At 41.4% G+C, this 19,644-nt stretch overlaps 1 protein-coding gene across 4 annotated transcripts in view; it reads right to left on the bottom strand.

Annotated features, from left to right (window-relative positions):
• Positions 1-15,345, bottom strand: part of RNF216 (ring finger protein 216) — a 162,844-nt gene extending 147,499 nt beyond the window's left edge. For 2 of the 4 annotated variants that reach the window (XM_055340351.1, XM_055340349.1), the window contains exon 1: positions 4,723-4,862. In XM_055340351.1, the coding sequence (XP_055196326.1) occupies positions 4,723-4,728 (6 nt within the window). In that variant the 5' untranslated portion in view covers positions 4,729-4,862. Of the gene's footprint in view, positions 1-4,722; positions 4,863-15,221 lie in introns of those variants that run through there. The other 2 variants (XM_055340350.1, XM_055340352.1) reach the window with 2 other exon arrangements.
• Positions 15,346-19,644: the final 4,299 nt, after the last annotated feature.

Here is a 19,644-nt window from a genome sequence, read left to right on the forward strand (position 1 = left end):
CTCTCCTTTCAACTATTTAATCTTTTCCCTTTTCCCATGAAAACCTCTATGAGACTAATAAAATTGACATAAGAAGTGTTAGAGATGAGTAGGGAGATTTCATCCAGTTCAGAGGATCAACTCACAGAAGATACAATACTAAATGTGTAAGAATCTGATAACATACAGCTTCAAAATACGTATAACTGAAGTCGACAGACCTAAGGAAGTAAGACAAATCCACACTTAGAGCTGCACAGAAGCTTGAATAGCACTATCAAACTTGACCTCATTGACATTTACAGACCACTCCACCCAACAACTGCAGAACACATACTCTTTCCAAGTATATAGGGAACATTATAAAATGGATTATATCCTGAATCATAAGGCTAGTCTCAACAAATTTCACAGCCTCGAAATCATACAGTATATTGATACCTGACAACAGTCAGTAAAAGAAGGGTAACTAGTAAATTTCTAAATGCTGGAAATTAAGCAAACTCAACTCATGGGTTAAAGGAGAAATTACCATGAAAATTAGAAACTACTGTATTTCGACTGGATGAACTAAATGATAATGAAAACAAAATACATCAAAATTCATAGGCTAGAATTAAAGCAGTGTTTAGAGGGCAATTTCTACATCCAAATACTATTTTAAAGAAGAAAAAAAGACCAAGAAATCAATGATCAAAGCCCTGATCTTAAGACGCTAGAAAAAGTGTAATCAAACCAGAAAAATAGAAGGCAACTGTTAACAGAAATCAACAAAACAGATATAAACATACAGAGAAAAATCCAAACAAAAAGTTGTTTCTCTAAAAAGATAAACTTCTATTATAATTGATCAAGGAAAAGTGTGAGAAAATACAAATAACTATTATCAGGAATGTAAAAGAAGATACCACTACAGATTCTACAATATTAAAGGAATGTTATGAATATTTTTATAGCAATTAATCTAAATTTTTTATTAAAGATTTTATTTATTTACTCATGATGGACAGAGAGACAGACAGACAGACAGAGAGAGAGAGAGAGAGAGGCAGAGACACAGGCAGAGGGAGAAGCAGGCTCCGTGCAGGGAGCCTGATGTGGAACTCGATCCCGGGTCTCCAGAATCAGGCCCTGGGCTGAAGGTGGCGTTAAACCACTGAGCCACTGGGGCTGCCCTGAAATTTTGAATGGACAAATTCCTTGAGATACAACTTAACAAAGAAAACTTATTTATAAATTATTTATTTACTTGAGTAATCTCTACACCTACCATGGGGCTCAAACTCACCACCCCAAATCAAAAGTCACATGCTTTGTGGACTGAGCCAGCTAGGTGTCCCTGAACAAAGAAAATTTTAGGTCTGAACAGAGCTCTACTAAATAAGGAAACTATAGCAGTAATTAATAACTTTCCCACAAAGAATACTAAGTGGAATGAACAACAAAGTCTTTGGATACAAAGCCAATATATAAAAATGAACACTGTACTAGTAAGAAACAATTAGAAAATAGTATTTTCAAAGGATACTCCTTAGAGTAGCATCAAAAACTATCAAACACCAAGGAATAAATGCAACGAAAGATGCGCCAGATCTTTATACAGAAAACTATAAAATATCACTGAGAGAAACCAAAGAACACTAAGTGAGAGACATACCTCATTCGTGGGTTGGAAAGTTCAATTTTGTAAAGAGGTCAATTCCCCCTTAATTGATCTACAGATTTAACAGAGCCTTAGTCAGATTTTATTTATTTATTTATTTATTTATTATTTTTTTAAAAGATTTTTGCTTTCTTAAATTTTTTTTTAATTTTTATTTATTTATGATAGTCACAGAGAGAGAGAGAGGCAGAGACACAGGCAGAGGGAGAAGCAGGCTCCATGCACCAGAAGCCCGATGTGGGATTCGATCCCGGGTCTCCAGGATCGTGCCCTGGGCCAAAGGCAGGCGCCAAACCGCTGCGCCACCCAGGGATCCCAGATTCTATTTATTTATTTATTTTTAATATTTTTTTTAATTTTTATTTATTTATGATAGTCACAGAGAGAGAGAGAGAGAGAGAGGCAGAGACAGGCAGAGGGAGAAGCAGGCTCCATGCAGGGAGCCGGATGTGGGACTCGATCCCGGGACTCCAGCATCACACCCTGAGCCGAAGGCAGGCGCTCAACCGCTGAGCCACCCAAGCGTCCCCTTAGTCAGATTTTTAAAAGTGGGTGTATACTACATGATTCTAAAATCTACAGGAAAATCCAAGGCATTCATAAAGAAAAACGAAAGGTGCAAGATTTACACTATCAGACAGCAAGTCTTATTAATACAAAACTACAGGAATTAAGACCATGTAGTATTGGCAAAAGAAGAGAAAAACAGACCTCTGGAACAGAATCCAGAAACAGATTCATTCATATGTGGATGTTTGACTTATGACAAAAGTAGCATTGCAGAGCAGTGGAAAACATGTTTTTACTGTATGATGCTGTACTAGAAAGCTATGGGGGGGTGGAGAATGAGGAACTAGGTCTCTTCCTCATGCCGTAGACAAAAATGACTTTAGGTTAACTCTTGATTTAAATGAACAGGTAAAAAAGTTTCAAGAAGATATCATAAAAAAAATACTTTCACAAACTTGGGGTTGAGAAGATAGCTTAAACAAGATATAAAAAGTACTATCCATATAAGATTGAAACATTGTACATTAAAAACATAAACTTCTATTCACAAAAAAATTATTAAGAATGAAAAAGCCAAGCCACTGGGAGAAGATATTTGCAATGCATAAAACAAAGGGCTCCTATCCAACAAATATAAAGAACACTTAGATGGTAACTGAAAAACACACAAACCAGACAACTTAAAGGAAAAATGGGCTAAAAGATTTGAACTCCCAATGGTGAGTTTACTGAGGAAACCCAAAAGGCCAATAAACAAATGAAAAAGTGCCTAACGTTGTGAGACATCAGAACATAAACTGAAACCATAAGGGAATTCTGGGAAGATGGTAGCACCACAGTTTTTGAACCTACCCAAATTCTCATCTAAAACCAAAAAATTCCAAGTTAGGAAAAAACTAAGAAAGAATCACTATAAACTCCCAAATATGAGCCCATGAGAACAAATCACCAAGAGCCACAAGATCTCTGAAGTACCATTTGTGCCTCAGATATCATAGGAAATCATTTGGACCTGAGAAGAGGACAACCCCCAAACAACCAACAGGTATTCACTGAAAAGCACATAGGCAAAAAAAAAAAAAAAAAAAAAGCATATAGGCCAATCTGAGAAAGCTGTGAACAACAGGAAGAAGTCTGAAAAGTTCACTTTTTAAATGCAGGGAATGCCATCAAGAACTGAGAGTGAAGCAGTCTAGGACCCATAAAGTCTCAAGCCTGATCTAGCAAGGCTCCTTTGCAGGATGTGGCCCTACAAATGAGACAAAAAGCCGGGAAGAATGAAATTGAGTCAAGACAGAGACAATAAAGAGAAACGAAAGAGAGGGCAGGTCTAATAATAGAGGACAAAGCTAGGAAGTCTCTAAAAGCAAGCTGTCATATTTTGAACACTGTATGAAAAGGGAGTTCTATGAAGAAAAGCTATCCTAAACTACCCTCTTTCTAAAAGTCCGAGAAAACCAATTTCATTAAAAATGAGCAGATTCTGGCTTATAAAATTTCTGCTGAAAAGTAAAAATGAGCAAAGAACTGACGTCAAAACTCCTATAAAGTTATAAGAAAAAAAAAGCAGCAGCAAAACATCCTTATAAACAATGAAAACATGCCAGAAAGATGTAACAACCTAAAGGACATAAGAAAATAACAGATAAAACAACAATATAAATCAGAACTAGAAAACTCAGAAATGGAATAACCGATCTCAGGAAAGAAACAAATTTTAAAGTTTCAGGAAAGAAGAATAAATTAGAAGGAACACAAGCATGAATAAACACAACACATGCTGTTTGGTGAAAGAAAAATTTTAAATAGAAAAAGATAAAGGAACAAATATTCAGGACAAAGACTGTCCACCATCAAAAACAGCAGCTCTCCAATAAATTGAAAGGGAATACTAAAAATTGTAATGGAAAAAAATTTTCCTAAAGTATAAATGTACATTTCAAAAGAATGCAGTAAATACCTAAAAAAACAAAACAAAACACACACACACACACACACACACACAGAGAGAAAAACCCACCCAAAATGACAACTACCAAGACGTACTTAAAAAAAAAATCCTTGGGGATCCCTGGGTGGCGCAGTGGTTTGGCGCCTGCCTTTGGCCCAGGGCGCGATCCTGGAGACCTGGGATCGAATCCCACATCGGGCCCCCGGTGCATGGAGCCTGCTTCTCCCTCTGCCTGTGTCTCTGCCTCTCTCTCTCTCTCTCTCCCTCTCCGTGACTATCATAAATAAAGAAAGAAAAAAAAATATTTAAAAAAAAAAAATCCTTTTATGGCTTGGGCGTGAGACATTGAAAAGGCAGAAAATTATTAACAGACTTTGACAGTGATGCTTTCTGCCATTAGAAAATGGAATACTTTTTTTAAAAATGTGAGCCAGATATTTTGTCCAGCAAAAGTAATTTCAAAGAAAAGGTTCACAAACTTGCCAACATATAAGAACTTATGTAATGTTATTTTTACAGGACCTCCCTGAGGAATTTGACAGAAAAATAAACTTTAGGCAACCAATATGACTAAAGCACCAACACAAAGACTAGCAGTAAACATTAAATATGTAATTACCTGCATATTACATAAAGCATAACAGGGATCCCTGGGTGGCGCAGCGGTTTGGCGCCTGCCTTTGGCCCAGGGCGCGATCCTGGAGACCCGGGATCGAATCCCACGTCGGGCTCCCGGTGCATGGAGCCTGCTTCTCCCTCTGCCTGTGTCTCTGCCTCTCTCTCTCTCTCTCTCTCTCTCTCTCTCTCTCTGTATGACTATCATAAATAAAATAAAAAAAAATTTAAAAAAAAATAAAAAATAAAGCATAACATATGCTATGCTAGCATAGCATAGCTTTATGCTATTAGCATAAAGATTAAACAGGAACTAAAATTAAGCGACACAGTACAATTATAAAAATTATAGGGAGGGGAAGCATATGCAAAACTTTATTTTTTTTAAAATATTTATTTATTTATTTATGATAGAAGAGAGAGAGAGAGAGAGAGAGAGAGGCAGGCAGAGACACAGGAGGAGGGAGAAGCAGCCTTCATGCCGGGAGCCCGACGCGGGACTCGATCCGAGGACTCCAGGACCGCACCCTGGGCCAAAGGCAGGCGTCAAACCGCTGAGCCACCCAGGGATCCCCCATATGCAAAACTTTAAAGTCATGTAATAATGGCTATGACATTAAGACTTTCACTCTAATACTTTTGTGTATAAAAAAGTTAAAAAGATCAGCAGTTATGGAATATTCTATTAACCCCCGTGCCCTTGAGAATCAAGAATCTCAGTATAAAAAAAGTTTTTTATTTTTAAGTAAAATCCCAACAGTCCTAAAATTGAATTATAAATATTTGTGTGAACTCATAAAATATTTTAATTCTGTACAGCCCCCCTCTCCCCCCAAAGAAAGGACTGAAGACAACAAATTACTTGCAGCAATGAACATCTGTAGTGCCCAAATTACGGTCTTGAAATACTATTTCCCACCAAAAGAAACTAGGGCTTTTTTGTAGAAATTACTAATTCTAATTTTGGAGCAGGAATCTTAACAAAATGAGCCTACAACACCTTGTATCAAATATCAAGGAAGCTATCAAAAACTATTTCTCAGAGACTAGGACTTGTAAGAATAACAACAAAAAAATCCTGGAGAGGCTACCCAGACTGGCCCATCATGGGTCATTTTGAGCTCCAATAAAAATAAGATGGCATGAATCTCTTTTTTTTTTTTTTTTTTTTAATTTTTTTTTAAATTTTTATTTATTTATGATAGTCACAGAGAGAGAGAGAGGCAGAGACACAGGCAGAGGGAGAAGCAGGCTCCATGCACCGGGAGCCCGACGTGGGATTCGATCTGGGGTCTCCAGGATCGCGCCCTGGGCCAAAGGCAGGCGCCAAACCGCTGTGCCACCCAGGGATCCCGAATCTCTTAAGAAAACATATAAATGAAAAAAAAAAAAAGAAAACATAAATGAAAATGTTCAAAATTATTTTTAAGGTGGTCATTTTCAAAGGATGATATCAAAAGTAATACAATATCTTTAAAACTGGTAAAAAATAGGGGCATCTGGGTAGCTCAGTCAGTTAAGCATCCCACTCAATTTCAGCTGGTCTCAGGGCTGTAAAATCAAGCCCCACATTGGGCTCTGCACTGGGCATGAAGCCTGCTTAATATTCTCTCCCCCTCTAAAAATAAATACATAAAACACATAAGATAAAGGCAAAGTATTAGGTACTTTCTTGCTTTTCCTATATGAACTGTATATCACTGGATAACCAAATAGACAAGATAATGGTTTCTTATGAAAGTATTCCAGTATTAATTTTAAAAATTCAAATATCATTTTGCAATCTTCAATGAATTACTGGATCTAGACCTTAAATATCACTGGCTGCTATCACAGAGACAACACCTAAGTGCCTTCTGAGGAAAGAACACTATCTACAGTCTTGTGAAAGAGATGGAACCGAGTTTGGACAAGCATCTGGACCCAGACACATTTTTAGAATAGAGGCTAGAGGAAACCTGAAACTTTGAATTGGACCATAAATATGCAATCCAGACCATGTATTCTCAATGAGAGTGCTTTTACAAAGGTGTGAAAAGATCTTCAGATATGACAGTGATTTGTAACCCTCCAAAATTCAGTCCCACCCAGCAAAATCTTACTCCTTAGAACTTAATGAGGGAGTACCAGGAAAAAAAAGCTCTATAGGGGAATCATAAGTTTTTAGAAGTCTAATGCACATCTAATTAGGCTCTGGGAAACTACAGGTCAACTGATTCAGGTTCAACAGATAAATTACAAGGAAAAAAGAAAAGGAATGGAAATCCTAGGAACCTTAGATTTAAAAAATACATCAAAAATTTAAAACAGGATTATAGTACCTAGGGATGTACTCTTGAGTGATAAAACCATAAAGAAATAAGAAAAAAGGTTATGAAAGTTAGACTAATAGCTAATTTTAGGGGGAAGGAATGAGTTATGATCAGGACAGGATACACAGACAGGGTCTGGGGATGATCTACGTTTTAAACTGGGTGGTGGGGGATCCCTGGGTGGCGCAGCGGTTTGGCGCCTGCCTTTGGCCCAGGGCGCGATCCTGGAGACCCGGGATCGAATCCCACGTCGGGCTCCCGGTGCATGGAGCCTGCTTCTCCCTCTGCCTGTGTCTCTGCCTCTCTCTCTCTCTCACTGTGTGCCTATCATAAAAAAAAAAAAAAAAACTGGGTGGTGGATACTAGCATCTTATAATAACTTATTAAACCATACATGTAAAAAAAAAACCATACATGTTTTATGTAGTTTTACATATTGGCGTTTTCTTTTTTTTTTTAAGGGTAAGAAAACCCTCATGACGTATTATATACTCAAAGAATTCTTAAAAGTCTGAAAAATTAATGACCAAGTGCCATTGAGGACTTGGAGCAATGGGGAATTTCATATACCACTGGTGGGATAATAAATTGGTACAACCATACATACATACATACGTACGTAAATAAATAAATAAATAAATAAATAAATAAATAAATAAATAAATAAATAAAGCAAGCCTGATACTTTATCAGAAGTAAAACTTTTATCAGAAAATGCTCTGACCCAATAATCTACCACTAGAAATCTGTAAAATTGTATGCTTAAGTGTACCAGATCTATGCGTTAAGTTCACAGCAACATTTTTCTAAAAGTCAAAAACTAAAAAGGTCTCACATCAATGAAGCAATGAACACCCAGTAGTTCATTCACACAATTAAAAACTATATAACAAAAATGAAGTCACACACAACATGGACGGACTTTTGAAGTCACACACAACATGGATGGACTCAGACACATAATAGTTGAGTGAAGGAATCCAGACATAAGAAAATATACTTCGAATGACTTCATTTAGATGAAGTATAGGCACAGGCCTAAACTGTTTGGGATCAAACTTCTTTGTGTGTACTCTATTTCACAATGTTAATGTTGGGCGGGGGGGAACCATTATAAGAGAAAAAATGTGGTTGCCTCTGGGAAACAGTAGTACTTTGAATCATTTTCTTGCTTTACTTTGATGAAAATGTGAAAAATGAAAATAATTAAGAACCAATGTCTCTGGTTCTAAGAAAATCTCAACTTACTTAGTCTTCCTGGGAAAAACCATATGCTTTAGAGAAAGTAGACTCCAGGCCCTGGCTTCTCATGTCTATCAAGAGTTAACAGTCAAGTAACATCGGTATTTTTCCAACTTAGAGAATACTAAGTTGTGTATCCAGACTTACTTAAAAATTTTACATAACTTTCTGGTATCTTTAAGTGAACAAAAGTATATTCTTAAAAATTACAAATCTCACTTGAAAGAACAATGACATCTATAAATAGCATGGTAGAAAAAAGAGCTCTAATGTCAAATTTGAACTGTATTCAAAACTTTACTTTTCAAATACAATTTTTAAAAAGTATTTTGAACACAATTACACTAGTTTTGGTTTTTTTTTTTTTAACCACAACAAGGTTCTTTCAATTTTATACTAGAAATCAAAGGGAAATGTGATTCATTTTATATATACTTAATTTAGTTAGGAATATCAAGCTTGTAGTTAAAATAGATTACTAGTGGTACTTTAGAAGCAAGATTCCTCATGAATGAGTGGTACATACAATGGCCCCAAGCTGAGAAAAGGAGCCTGATGAGGGAATATCTACTCCTGACTAGCTTCTCTGCAAAGGTCTTTTTTTTTTTTTATATATTTTTTTTAAATTTTATTTATTTATGATAGTCACACAGAGAGAGAGAGAGGCAGAGACACAGGCAGAGGGAGAAACAGGCTCCATGCACCGGGAGCCCGATGTGGGATTCGATCCTGGGTCTCCAGGATCGCGCCGTGGGCCAAAGGCAGGCGCCAAACCGCTGCGCCACCCAGGGATCCCTGCAAAGGTCTTTCAAGTTCCTCACATTTAGTTCTCTCATTTGGGCTTCAGATCAAACTACATAAGCATGAATCCTGGTTTCACCATTTAGTGAATCAATGACTGCATAAATTGCTTAATCTCTTAGACTCAGTTAATTTGTAAAATGAGTATAGTTGTTCTAAAATTAATTGAATTAAATATATACATTTACCTTAGTGCCTAGTACCAAGTGTCACATTATGACTTTTACTATTCCCTAAAAAATGGAAAGAGCTATTCTTACCTTGTAAGGCTGTGTAGGAAATACGAAGCCACTTTGTAAATGGTAAATACCACCAGAACAGGAGCTTGTTACCACAAGTACACAGTGGATGTACAGTGTTTATTAGCAAGTTGACAACATAGAAAATGTGGGGGGGAGGGCTTTATTTTCCTCTTCCAGGTTACTTTTGCTAGTTTTATAACTATTCACTATTACTTCCTTCTATAAGAAATTGTGATTTTTCCTCTGGAAGTAGCTTCTTCATCAGGCAGCTGAAGAAAATAGCTAAACAAATGTCGAATCCAGAAATGGGAAATGCTACCTAACAAAATAGTTTAGGTCTTGCCTCTTTCTTTTATTGTAAAAATTATCATATGTACATCTGCAACCATACTCTACAGTCAGTATATCAGATAATGCTTCCAAATTAGAAACAAAAGTTAGCGTGCTTTTCATCACTTCATCTCCCCTTGGAAAATCTTATGTAGTACTACTGTATTGTAAAAAGAAAATGAGATGACAATTCCATATTCTCTCCCACCTCCTACAACTGTCCTCATTATCTTTTTTCTTCCTTGGAAGATATATCAACACACGAGAAAGTTCACATTTGAATTGTGTTCTCCATAGACCCCTGACTAGATCTTTCTTATTCACAGCTGTATTTTCTGTGTCCCACACAGTTGCTGAATGAATGAGTGGCTCCAAAAACACATCTTCCTCTGTCAGAGACTGAAGCTGTTCATCAGAGCCATATATAGTAAGACTCAGGTAACATGGCTTAAGTGACAAGAGTTTATCAGGATTTTCTTCAGTTATAAGTCATTTTCTTCTCATCCTTCTATTCGTGTTACATCTTCATTTTTCCTTCCATATGTTCTTAATATAACACTGCATTGTCCTGGGGTTTTGTAGTGTTCCTGCTTTCCAGAGTAAACTCCAAAAATATGTCTGTCACTTCTGCAGCACTGATTTTAGTGTAATACAAGATGTTTCCAATTTAATGAATTAATCTCTTTCAGTATTTCAGGGAAAGGTAGGCAAAGCAGAGCCAGGCACAGGCTGCCCACATCATACCACTCCACAATACCTCTTCCCAGCATGGTTTTTTAAGTGATTATAAGTGAGTATTGCTCTTCATTTAAATTCTACCTTCTCATTTTAACCATTATTTGATTATTCATGCATTGTAAGCCTGTACTAACATTTAATCAACATTAAATCAACACAACAAAAAGTTAATAATGGTTATTTCTAAGTAATAACCTTAATATATATTTTTCCTTATATTTTCTGACTTTTCCATATTAAAGTGGAATTATTATTATTTTTTAAAGTAGACTCCATGCCCAGTGTGGAGCCCAACATAGAGCTTGAACTCAAGACCCTGACTGAGATTAAGACAGAAGTGAGATCAGAGTCAGACCTTTAACTAAGCCACTCAAGCGCCTCTACATTACTATTTAAAATTAAAATACACTAAAGAGTTCAGCAAATATTTATTGTGGTCTTGCCACATGGGATAAAACAGTTGTGGGGCACCTGGGTGGTTCAGTCGGTGGAGCATCTGACTTTGGTTCAGGTTATGATCTCAGTAGGGATACTGGGATCATGCCCTCCATCAGGCTCTGTGCTCAGTGAGGAGTCGGCTGGTCCCTCTGCCCACCCTCCCTCCGCTCATGTTCTTTCTCTCAAATAAATAAAATCTTAAAAAAAAAAATTGTTATGCATCGTTGGGAATACCTACAAAGAAAATCCAACATGGATTTTGCCTCAAAAACCTTGGGAGTACAACCAGCGAATACAAAGTAAGTACACCACAAAATATAAAGAATTAGTGCAATAAAGACACTATTCCAGTTAGACGATGGCAGAAGTCAGAGAAGCTTAGTCCATATTTAAGCTAAACTAAATACTGTGCTAGTTACAAGCTTTGCCTTTAAGCAGCTTCCACCCAGGACTCCTGGAGCCCAGAATCACCTTTAAGAAGTCTGACTACTGGGGATCCCTGGGTGGCGCAGCGGTTTGGCGCCTGCCTTTGGCCCAGGGCGCGATCCTGGAGACCCGGGATCGAATCCCACATCGGGCTCCCGGTGCATGGAGCCTGCTTCTCCCTCTGCCTGTGTCTCTGCCTCTCTCCCTCTCTGTGACTATCATAAATAAATAAATAAAAAATTAAAAAAAAAAAAAGAAGTCTGACTACTGATGGAGAGATTATATGGAAAGCCCTGACACTACCTGGAGAAAGAAAATGTAGCTGAGCCAGCTTTCCACCAGTCCCTGACAACGCATGGGAATGAAAAAGCATTTTGGAAGTGGAAGCTTTAGCCCTACTACCTATGCTAGCAACACATGGATCAGGAAAAAACAGCCCAGATTAGTCCTTCCCAATATCCTAACACAAAATTGTCGACAAAATTGTCATATTAAGTTACTATCTTTGGGAGTGACTTGCTTTTATGCATCCATAGATAACAGAAACACAATTCAAGTTTTATTTTCTAACCAGTAAGAAGCAATATAAAGATTTGTACTTTAGGAAAATCAAACTAACTGCAATGTGTAAGACTGTAAAAGACATTGGTAGCAAGAAACCCAGGAAACAAGAGGCAGCATAGTATGAACTAGAGAGAACCAGCAAGCAGAGAGAGGAAAATGATACAAGATACCAACTAAAATTAGATTCAACAGAATTTTTGTAGGTAAAGAGCCATGAGGCAAGAAGAAGAAAGGAGTCGAAGTTGACCCACATGTTAAGGATTAGATGTTGGGTGACTGGAGGATGGCAATACTATTAAGAAAGAACAAAGCAGGTGATGAGTTCAGAGTAAGAAAACGTAATGTGTGTATATTTTAATATGCAGACAAAATGAAAGGTAAAATAGCATCCATAATTACAGATATAATTATGTGGACAATTAGTCTGGAGTTTTATCAAAGTTTACAAGAATCCTAAAAATCCTCTTATCAGTGTCTTTTTACAATGGGAAAGTTTTTTTTTTTTTTTTAAAGATTGTATTTATTTAGGGGGGGGGGCAGGTCTCCAGGATCACACCCTGGGCTGAAGGCGGCGCTAAACTGCTGAGCCGCCCGGGCTGCCCACAATGGGAAGGGTTTTTTTTTTTGTTTTTTTTTTTTTTTAAAGATTTTATTTATTTATTCACGAGAGATGGAGAGAGAGAGGCAGAGAGAGAAGCAGGCTCCATGCACCGGGAGCCCGACGTGGGACTCGATCCCGGGTCTCCAGGATCGCGCCCTGGGCCAAAGGCAGGCGCCAAACCGCTGCGCCACCCAGGGATCCCAATGGGAAGGGTTTTAACCCAAAAATTAAACTCAGAATCTTTACTAGGTAGGTTAAAGAGTTTAACATATAACCTTATGATTTTCCTCAAATGTCAACCGAAAATTGGTTCAGAAACTGAAATAAGCAAGCACATCCTTATTCACAAGGTGGGGGGATCATGGTTTTCAATGATCTTTTTAGAGGTAAATCCTCTGTGAATTCATGATAAGCTGCCCCTGCCACCCCAAAAGTGCCTATAGGTCCTACTCTCCCACTTATTTTCATTTGGCACTGAGGTGCTGTTTTTTTTTAAAGCATAAGATTTCGTCATAGAACCAAAATTTCATGGCCTGTGAAACGCTGCCTCGTAGGACCATTGCTGACATAGCTAGCCTCACCATATACCTCTCCTCCATTCACCATTCTTTCAGGGCTTGAACGGGCCATGCTCCTTCCTCTTACCTCTGGCTGGCTGATTATTTTTCACTGCCTCTCTCTGACCAAATTAACTCCATTCATCTTTGAGTTTCTTATCTTAAATATCACTTCCTCAGAAATACCTAACCAGGAGGATCCCTGGGTGGCTCAGCGGTTTAGCGCCTGCCTTTGGCCCAGGGCGCGATCCTGGAGTCCCAGGATCGAGTCCCGCGTGTCGGGCTCCCAGGATGGAGCCTGCTTATCCCTCCTCCTGTGTCTCTGCCTCTCTATGTCTATCATAAATAAATAAATCTTTAAAAAAAAGAAAAAAAGAAATACCTAACCATCCCCATTGTCCACTCACACAACATATCTCAATGTTTCAAAGTACTTGGCACAATAATAATCTACAAATACTTAGAAAGCTATATTAAACAGCTATCTGCTAAAACAAGTTCCAAGGATGGAGGACCCGACATCTTATTCATTCCATTAGCCGCAGGACATACTGCATGGCACAAATACTCAGTAAATAAAAATGAAGAACTTTTCGAATAAGTATCATCTACAGGGATAGCAAAGTAATTAGCAGGAGCAGGAGCTATGGAACCAAACTGAATTCAAGTCCCAGCTCTGTGGGAGTTTTTTGACTACTTATTTTTCAGTACCTCGTTTTCTTCCTTTTAAAATAATAACGGAACCCCCATTACTGAAGATTAAAGGAGTTATTACATCAAAAAATGCTTAGAACAATGCCTAGCATAGTTACTAGCATCATGTTTGTCTTACTGACAAGAAAAAAAAAATATTGCCAGCTATGAGAATTAGTTATGAGGTCTGAAAAGACCTTAACACAGCCTAGAATATAGCAACTACTCATTAAATAGAAGCCATCAGGGTCAGCAAACTCAGGTGCTCTCATCGACCCTATTTCATAAACTTTCAGTCTTCTTGACTCATATTTCAACTTCCTTTATTGGATTTCTCCATTCGGGCTGGAAGGCAGGCTTTAAAAAAAAAAAAAAAAAAAAAAAAAAAACTTGCTGCCGGCTAGCCTTCATTTAGGTTTAAGGGGGAAGATCCCAAATCTGGCTCCAGTTCTCCAGCGATTTCCTCAGTTTCACACCAGTACGTACCCCAAGCCCCAATAAATTACCTATACAACAAATAGAACAAAGCAAGGCTGTCTCTTGGCAGTCTTTTTTCAGGCAAGAGTGCTAAAATTGAGGTGGGTCCTAAAATCTTCCCTGTCTTCTCCCAGTTCCCTGCAGGGTAAAAAAAAATCTTCTCTTTGCATTAGCAAAGTGACTTGGATGGACAAGCCATACCCAGGCACTTATCACAACGTATTCGAGTTATTTACACAGGGCCCCGGGCTGGTTTACGTGGGACCCCGCAGGCACGGGGGGGGGGGGGGGGCGCCGGTGGGCGAGACGGGGGGGGGGCGTCTCGCACAGGAATGAAGTGGCCCAAAGTTTTGAGACCGTCGTTCCACGCAGTCTCCAGCCACGTCCCACGCGGGAACGCCGGTCTTGTTCACTGCGCGGCGCTCCAGGCACATTTGTCGGGTTCGCCTTCCCCGCGCTGCAGAGGGTTTTGACGCACTTGCAGGTCTTCACGAGGGCTGGGTGGGAGCCGCCGGCTTTCCCGACAAGACGGCGCTCCTGAACCGAGTCGGGAGGGTTGGGGACTGAGGTCCGACGCCCCTGGGCCCCGGGGGGGTGGGGGGGTGAAGGGGGACGCCGGAGTTCAGAGTCCCAGTGCATCACCGCCCGCGCGCTCCAGGCCGCGCTCGGCTCCACCGACGCCGCCTCCCGCGAGATGCCGCCGGGAAACTCGGGTCTTTCGGCGCGTTCGCCCTCGCGCAGCAGGCCGAGGCACCGGCCCGCGAAACTTCCCGAAGTGGCGGGCGCGGGGGAGCGTCCGCCAGCCGCCGCCGCCTTTGTGGCTCCCGCCTCGCCGCCAGCCCCGCTGCTCGCGCCGCCCGGCCCTCGGCGGGGCCCCGCGCGGCTCCCGGCCCGCTCGCCTGCGGGAGGCCGCCGGGCCAGGCCCGCGCCCCCGACTCCGCGGCCCCGCCGCCCCTCACAGCCGAGGCCCCCGCTCCCGCCCCCGCCCCCACCCTGGGGCTTAATGGAGGCGCTGGGCTGAGACGCCACTCGCCTCACGCGGCCTGCCGAGGAGCTGGGCGCGCCCCGCGGCCGACACTTACTCGCCACTCAGCTCGCCGGCTCGCCAAGCGGGCTCGGCGGCTTCTGTCGCCACAGCTTTTAGTCACCAGAAGCGGCCGCCGACAGCTTCGTTGCCGCCGCCGCCGAGGCCGCCGCTGCACTCCTTCCGGCCCCGCCGCGACTTCACCCCGCGCCTGCGCACAGCGCCCCCTCCCGACTAATGACAGGAAGAACCATAGAGGCACGCCGGGTGCTAGGGAGGAGGGGCCTGGGGAGTAAGACCATAGAGAGGGACGTCTGGCCGCTCACCGCCCACTGAGTCTTGACTCCCCCACGAGGTGGGAGGACGAAGGAAACTGAGGGGCCCTTCCCCCAACCTCAGGAAGTGTCGCCTGTCTCCCGAGGGATGAAAAGAGTGGGGGCGGGGGAATGTGGGGTAGGGGGGGAGCAGATGCCCATGGAAAGCTATTGGATATGCATTTATTTGCGCGCCTTGCCTTTGGCAGGTCATTCATTCAACACCTATTTTTCGAAGAGCTTCCTGTGTGCCAGGCACTGTTGTAGGAATTGGGCATACAACGATATAGAGGGTCCCTGTTCTCCCCAAGTTAATGTTTTAGTGGGTAGATATATAACAAACGCACTAAAATACTGGCTCAAGGAGGAAGGGTTCAGGGGGGAAAAAACAACACAAGAAAAATAGAGCAGAGGAATGGGTAGAGAGTGATGGGGATGCCAATGCGGTCATGAAGTCTTCTAAAGAGGGACGTTTGAGCAGAAAACGAAATGACATAAGGAGGTCTTAATCAGAGGAATGCTGGTTAGGAAGAGATTATAGGAGTCTAAATAATACCCAATGGTGACCTTAACTAGTATGGTCAGGAATGGGGGGGGGGCGGGATGATCAGAGTAGGGATTTTTTTTTTTTTTCAAGTAGAACGGAGAGATTTGCAGATGGATTGGATGTGAGGTGAGAGGGAAAGGGTAACCGCAAGGTTTTTGGAACGTGCAACTGGGTGAATGGGGTTTCAGTCATAAATATGGGGGAGATTGGGAAGAACAGATTTTGGTCAGAGTAGGGAGAAGTAAATGTGTTTTGGACGTGTGAAATTGCCAACGAGACCTTCAAATTAGAGACGTCAGTCAGCATTTGGATATATGAGTCTGCAGCTCCAGAAAGACAGGATCACTCAGGCTAGGGATTTAAACTAGGAGTCGGGAACCCTGGGTGGCGCAGCGGTTTGGCGCCTGCCTTTGGCCCAGGGCGCGATCCTGGAGACCCGGGATCGAATCCCACGTCGGGCTCCCAGTGTATGGAGCCTGCTTCTCCCTCTGCCTGTGTCTCTGCCTCTCTCTCTCTCTTTGTGTGTGTGTGACTATCCTAAATAAAAAAAATTAAACTAGGAGTCACTGAGATAGAGATAACGTATGAAGCCATCGGACTGGCTACACTCACACCTAGGGAATGAGTGTAGATAGAGGGGAGAGGACAGCTGAGGACGGACTTCAGGGTCACTTCAACATTTGGAATCTAGAGGATGCTGCGGAGGAAAACCCAGGAGAGTATGGTATCTCAGAGGCCAAAGAGACAAAGTGTTTCGACAAGAAGGCAATGATCGGTGTTGCCCAATGCTACTCAGAGACACAAGATGATGCAACTGAACCTCAGGGAAATGATAAGGAGGGACCTTAGCTGAGGGCGAGGTCAGGGAAAAGATCTGGGAGAAGATTTGTGAAGGAGAGAGTAGAGAGCGAACGATCAGCCGAATGCAGTAGCCTTGCAGGCACTAAAGTTCCGTGATCAGAAATTTAAAGTGAGGCCAAGCAGCAAGGATGTGGGTACTTCTCCAGCCACCTACTTAGATGCAGGGGGATAAAAGAAGCTGGAGAAATAGGAAGAGGTCAAAGAGGGGGTATGCTTGACACTGAGACTTTGGAGATAATACACTTCATAATTGTGAAGCCCAGGATGCGACTTTGAGTGTGGCTGAGGTAGAAGGGAGGTGCTGATCATCCAAGGGGAGGGATCAAGAAACTAAGGCTTGAGTGTACATAGATTACTTAAATCCTCAAGAAATATGTCTGAAACGGGGGGGGGGGTTGTGCACAGAATAAGACAGGTCTTAAAAGCTTTGATGAATAAGTAAAGACCAATTATACAGGGGAGAGGGGGGTAGGGTCTGATGGTGCATGCCTCTGAAGATTCAGTTAATTGTTGTTGAGTTGCTGGCCCTGCTCCATCTTATCAAGATGCCACAGGTGAGCCCACACCTGCCCTCTCATTGAACCACAAAACAGCAGAGCAGGAAATGCAACAGTCTTTAACAGACCTCAGACATATGAGCAGTATGGCAATACTGCAATACTTTTGCCTAGGCTGCCTATTACCCATAAGTAAATCAAGGTGTGAAGCGTAGAACTGAAAATCTGCTTCCTCAAACAAGGACAGGAATCTGGAACTAATAGAACAGTGTAGTTAACTAACTGGAATTAAAATAAAAACTTAAAAAGGGGGATCCCTGGGTGGCTCAGCAGTTTAGTGCCTGCCTTTGGCCCAGGGTGTGATCCTAGAGTACCGGGATCGAGTCCTCTGAGTTGGGCTCCTGGTAGGGAGCCTGCTTCTCCCTCTGCCTGTGTCTCTGCCTCTCTCTCTCATGAATAAATAAATCAAATCTTAAAAAAAACCTTAAAAAAAATTAGGGGTACCTGGCTGGGTCAATCAGTAAAGCATGTGACTCTTATCCTCAGGGTCGTGAGTTCTTTTTTTTTTTTAATTTTACCCATTTATTCATGGGATACACACAGAGAGAGGTGGAGAGAAAGGCAGAAACACAGGCAGAGGGAGAAGCAGGCTCCATGCAGGGAGTCCGACGTGGGACTCGATCCCAGGTCTCCAGGATCACGCCCTGGGCTGAAGGCGGCGCTAAACCGCTGAGCCACCCGGGCTGCCCAGGGTCGTGAGTTCAAATTCATGTTGGGTATAGAGTGTACTTAAAAAAATAAATTTAACTTAATTTTAAAAAGAGAGAGAAGGATGGAATAGTTTGTGATTAGTCAGAAGTAAGGGGAATTTTGCTCCATGTTTTTAGTTTATGGAAAAATGAAGTTCGATGTCTATAAGAGGAATCTTTTTTTTTTTTTTTTGCTTTTAATGTTAACCAGCACCAACTATCAGAAAGGGCAAAAGACATTAGAAACAACAAATACCCAGTATTTGCTTCGACGTGGATGGAACTGGAGGGTATTATGCTGAGTGAAATAAGTCAATCGGAGAAGGACAAACATAAATAGTGAAAGGGAATAAAGGGGAGAGGAGAAAAAATGAGTGGGAATTATCAGAAAGGGAGACAGAACATGAAAGACTCCTAACTCTGGGAAACGAACTAGAGGTGGTGGAAGGGGAGGTGGGCAGGGGGTGGGGGGTGACTGGGTGACAGGCACTGAGGTGGGCACTTGACAGGATGAGCACTGGGTGTTATTCTATATGTTGGCAAATTGAACACCAAAAAAAATAAATTTATAAAAATTAAAAAAAAAGGTAGAACCTCAAAAAAAAAAAAAAAAGGGCAAAAGATACATGCCTGCAGACAAAACTATTGTCAAGAAGAGATGCTTTGCTGTTATCCTGGGAAGAAGCATGTGGATTCTATCTATGGAAATTCATATCATGTGTACTGGTTGTATTTCCATGCAGTCATGGAGGAAGGTATGACACCTAGGAGCCCTCTGAGCATTCCAGAAAGTTGGGGTATAACGCATACCCCTTTGTGAGTCACCGCAAGACCGCTTCCTTTATTTCATTTTCTGGTTGCAATTAGTTGAATGTGTCTGCCACCTGTAGAATCATTTATAATCATAGAGGACTGCCATTTCCACAATTTGTATATCATCATCACTTTGTTCCCAAGAGCTGCTAAGTATTGCCAGCAGTTTTATCAAGATGAAGCTGTGCTTGTCTGGCCATGGAGGAAATTATTCCTGAACTCTATCTGCTTTCAGAAGCAGTAATTTCCTGCTATTCTAGCACATTGCTTTTTTTTTTTTAATCGCCATTATTGCAGGATGATTTATATGCAATACAATGCACCCAGTTTAAGTGTACATTTCTGAGTTTTGACAGATTTTTATATGCCCACGCATATAACCACTACCACCACAAGATAGAGATCATTCCTATCACCCCAAAATATTCTCTTGTGCTCCTTCCTTGACCTGCAGTAGTCCATCTACCACCTTAACCCTGGGTGCTAGGCAACCACTTATCTGCTTTCTATCATTTTATTTTTTATTTTTTTTTATTTTTTATTTATGATAGTCACAGAGAGAGAGAGAGGCAGAGACACAGGCAGAGGGAGAAGCAGGCTCCATGCACCGGAAGCCCAACGTGGGATTCGATCCCGGGTCTCGAGGATCGCACCCTGGGCCAAAGGCAGGCGCCAAACCGCTGCGCCACCCAGGGATCCC

This window comes from Nyctereutes procyonoides, unplaced genomic scaffold, assembly GCF_905146905.1.
Source record: "Nyctereutes procyonoides isolate TBG_1078 unplaced genomic scaffold, NYPRO_anot_genome, whole genome shotgun sequence".
Lineage (NCBI taxonomy): Eukaryota > Metazoa > Chordata > Mammalia > Carnivora > Canidae > Nyctereutes > Nyctereutes procyonoides.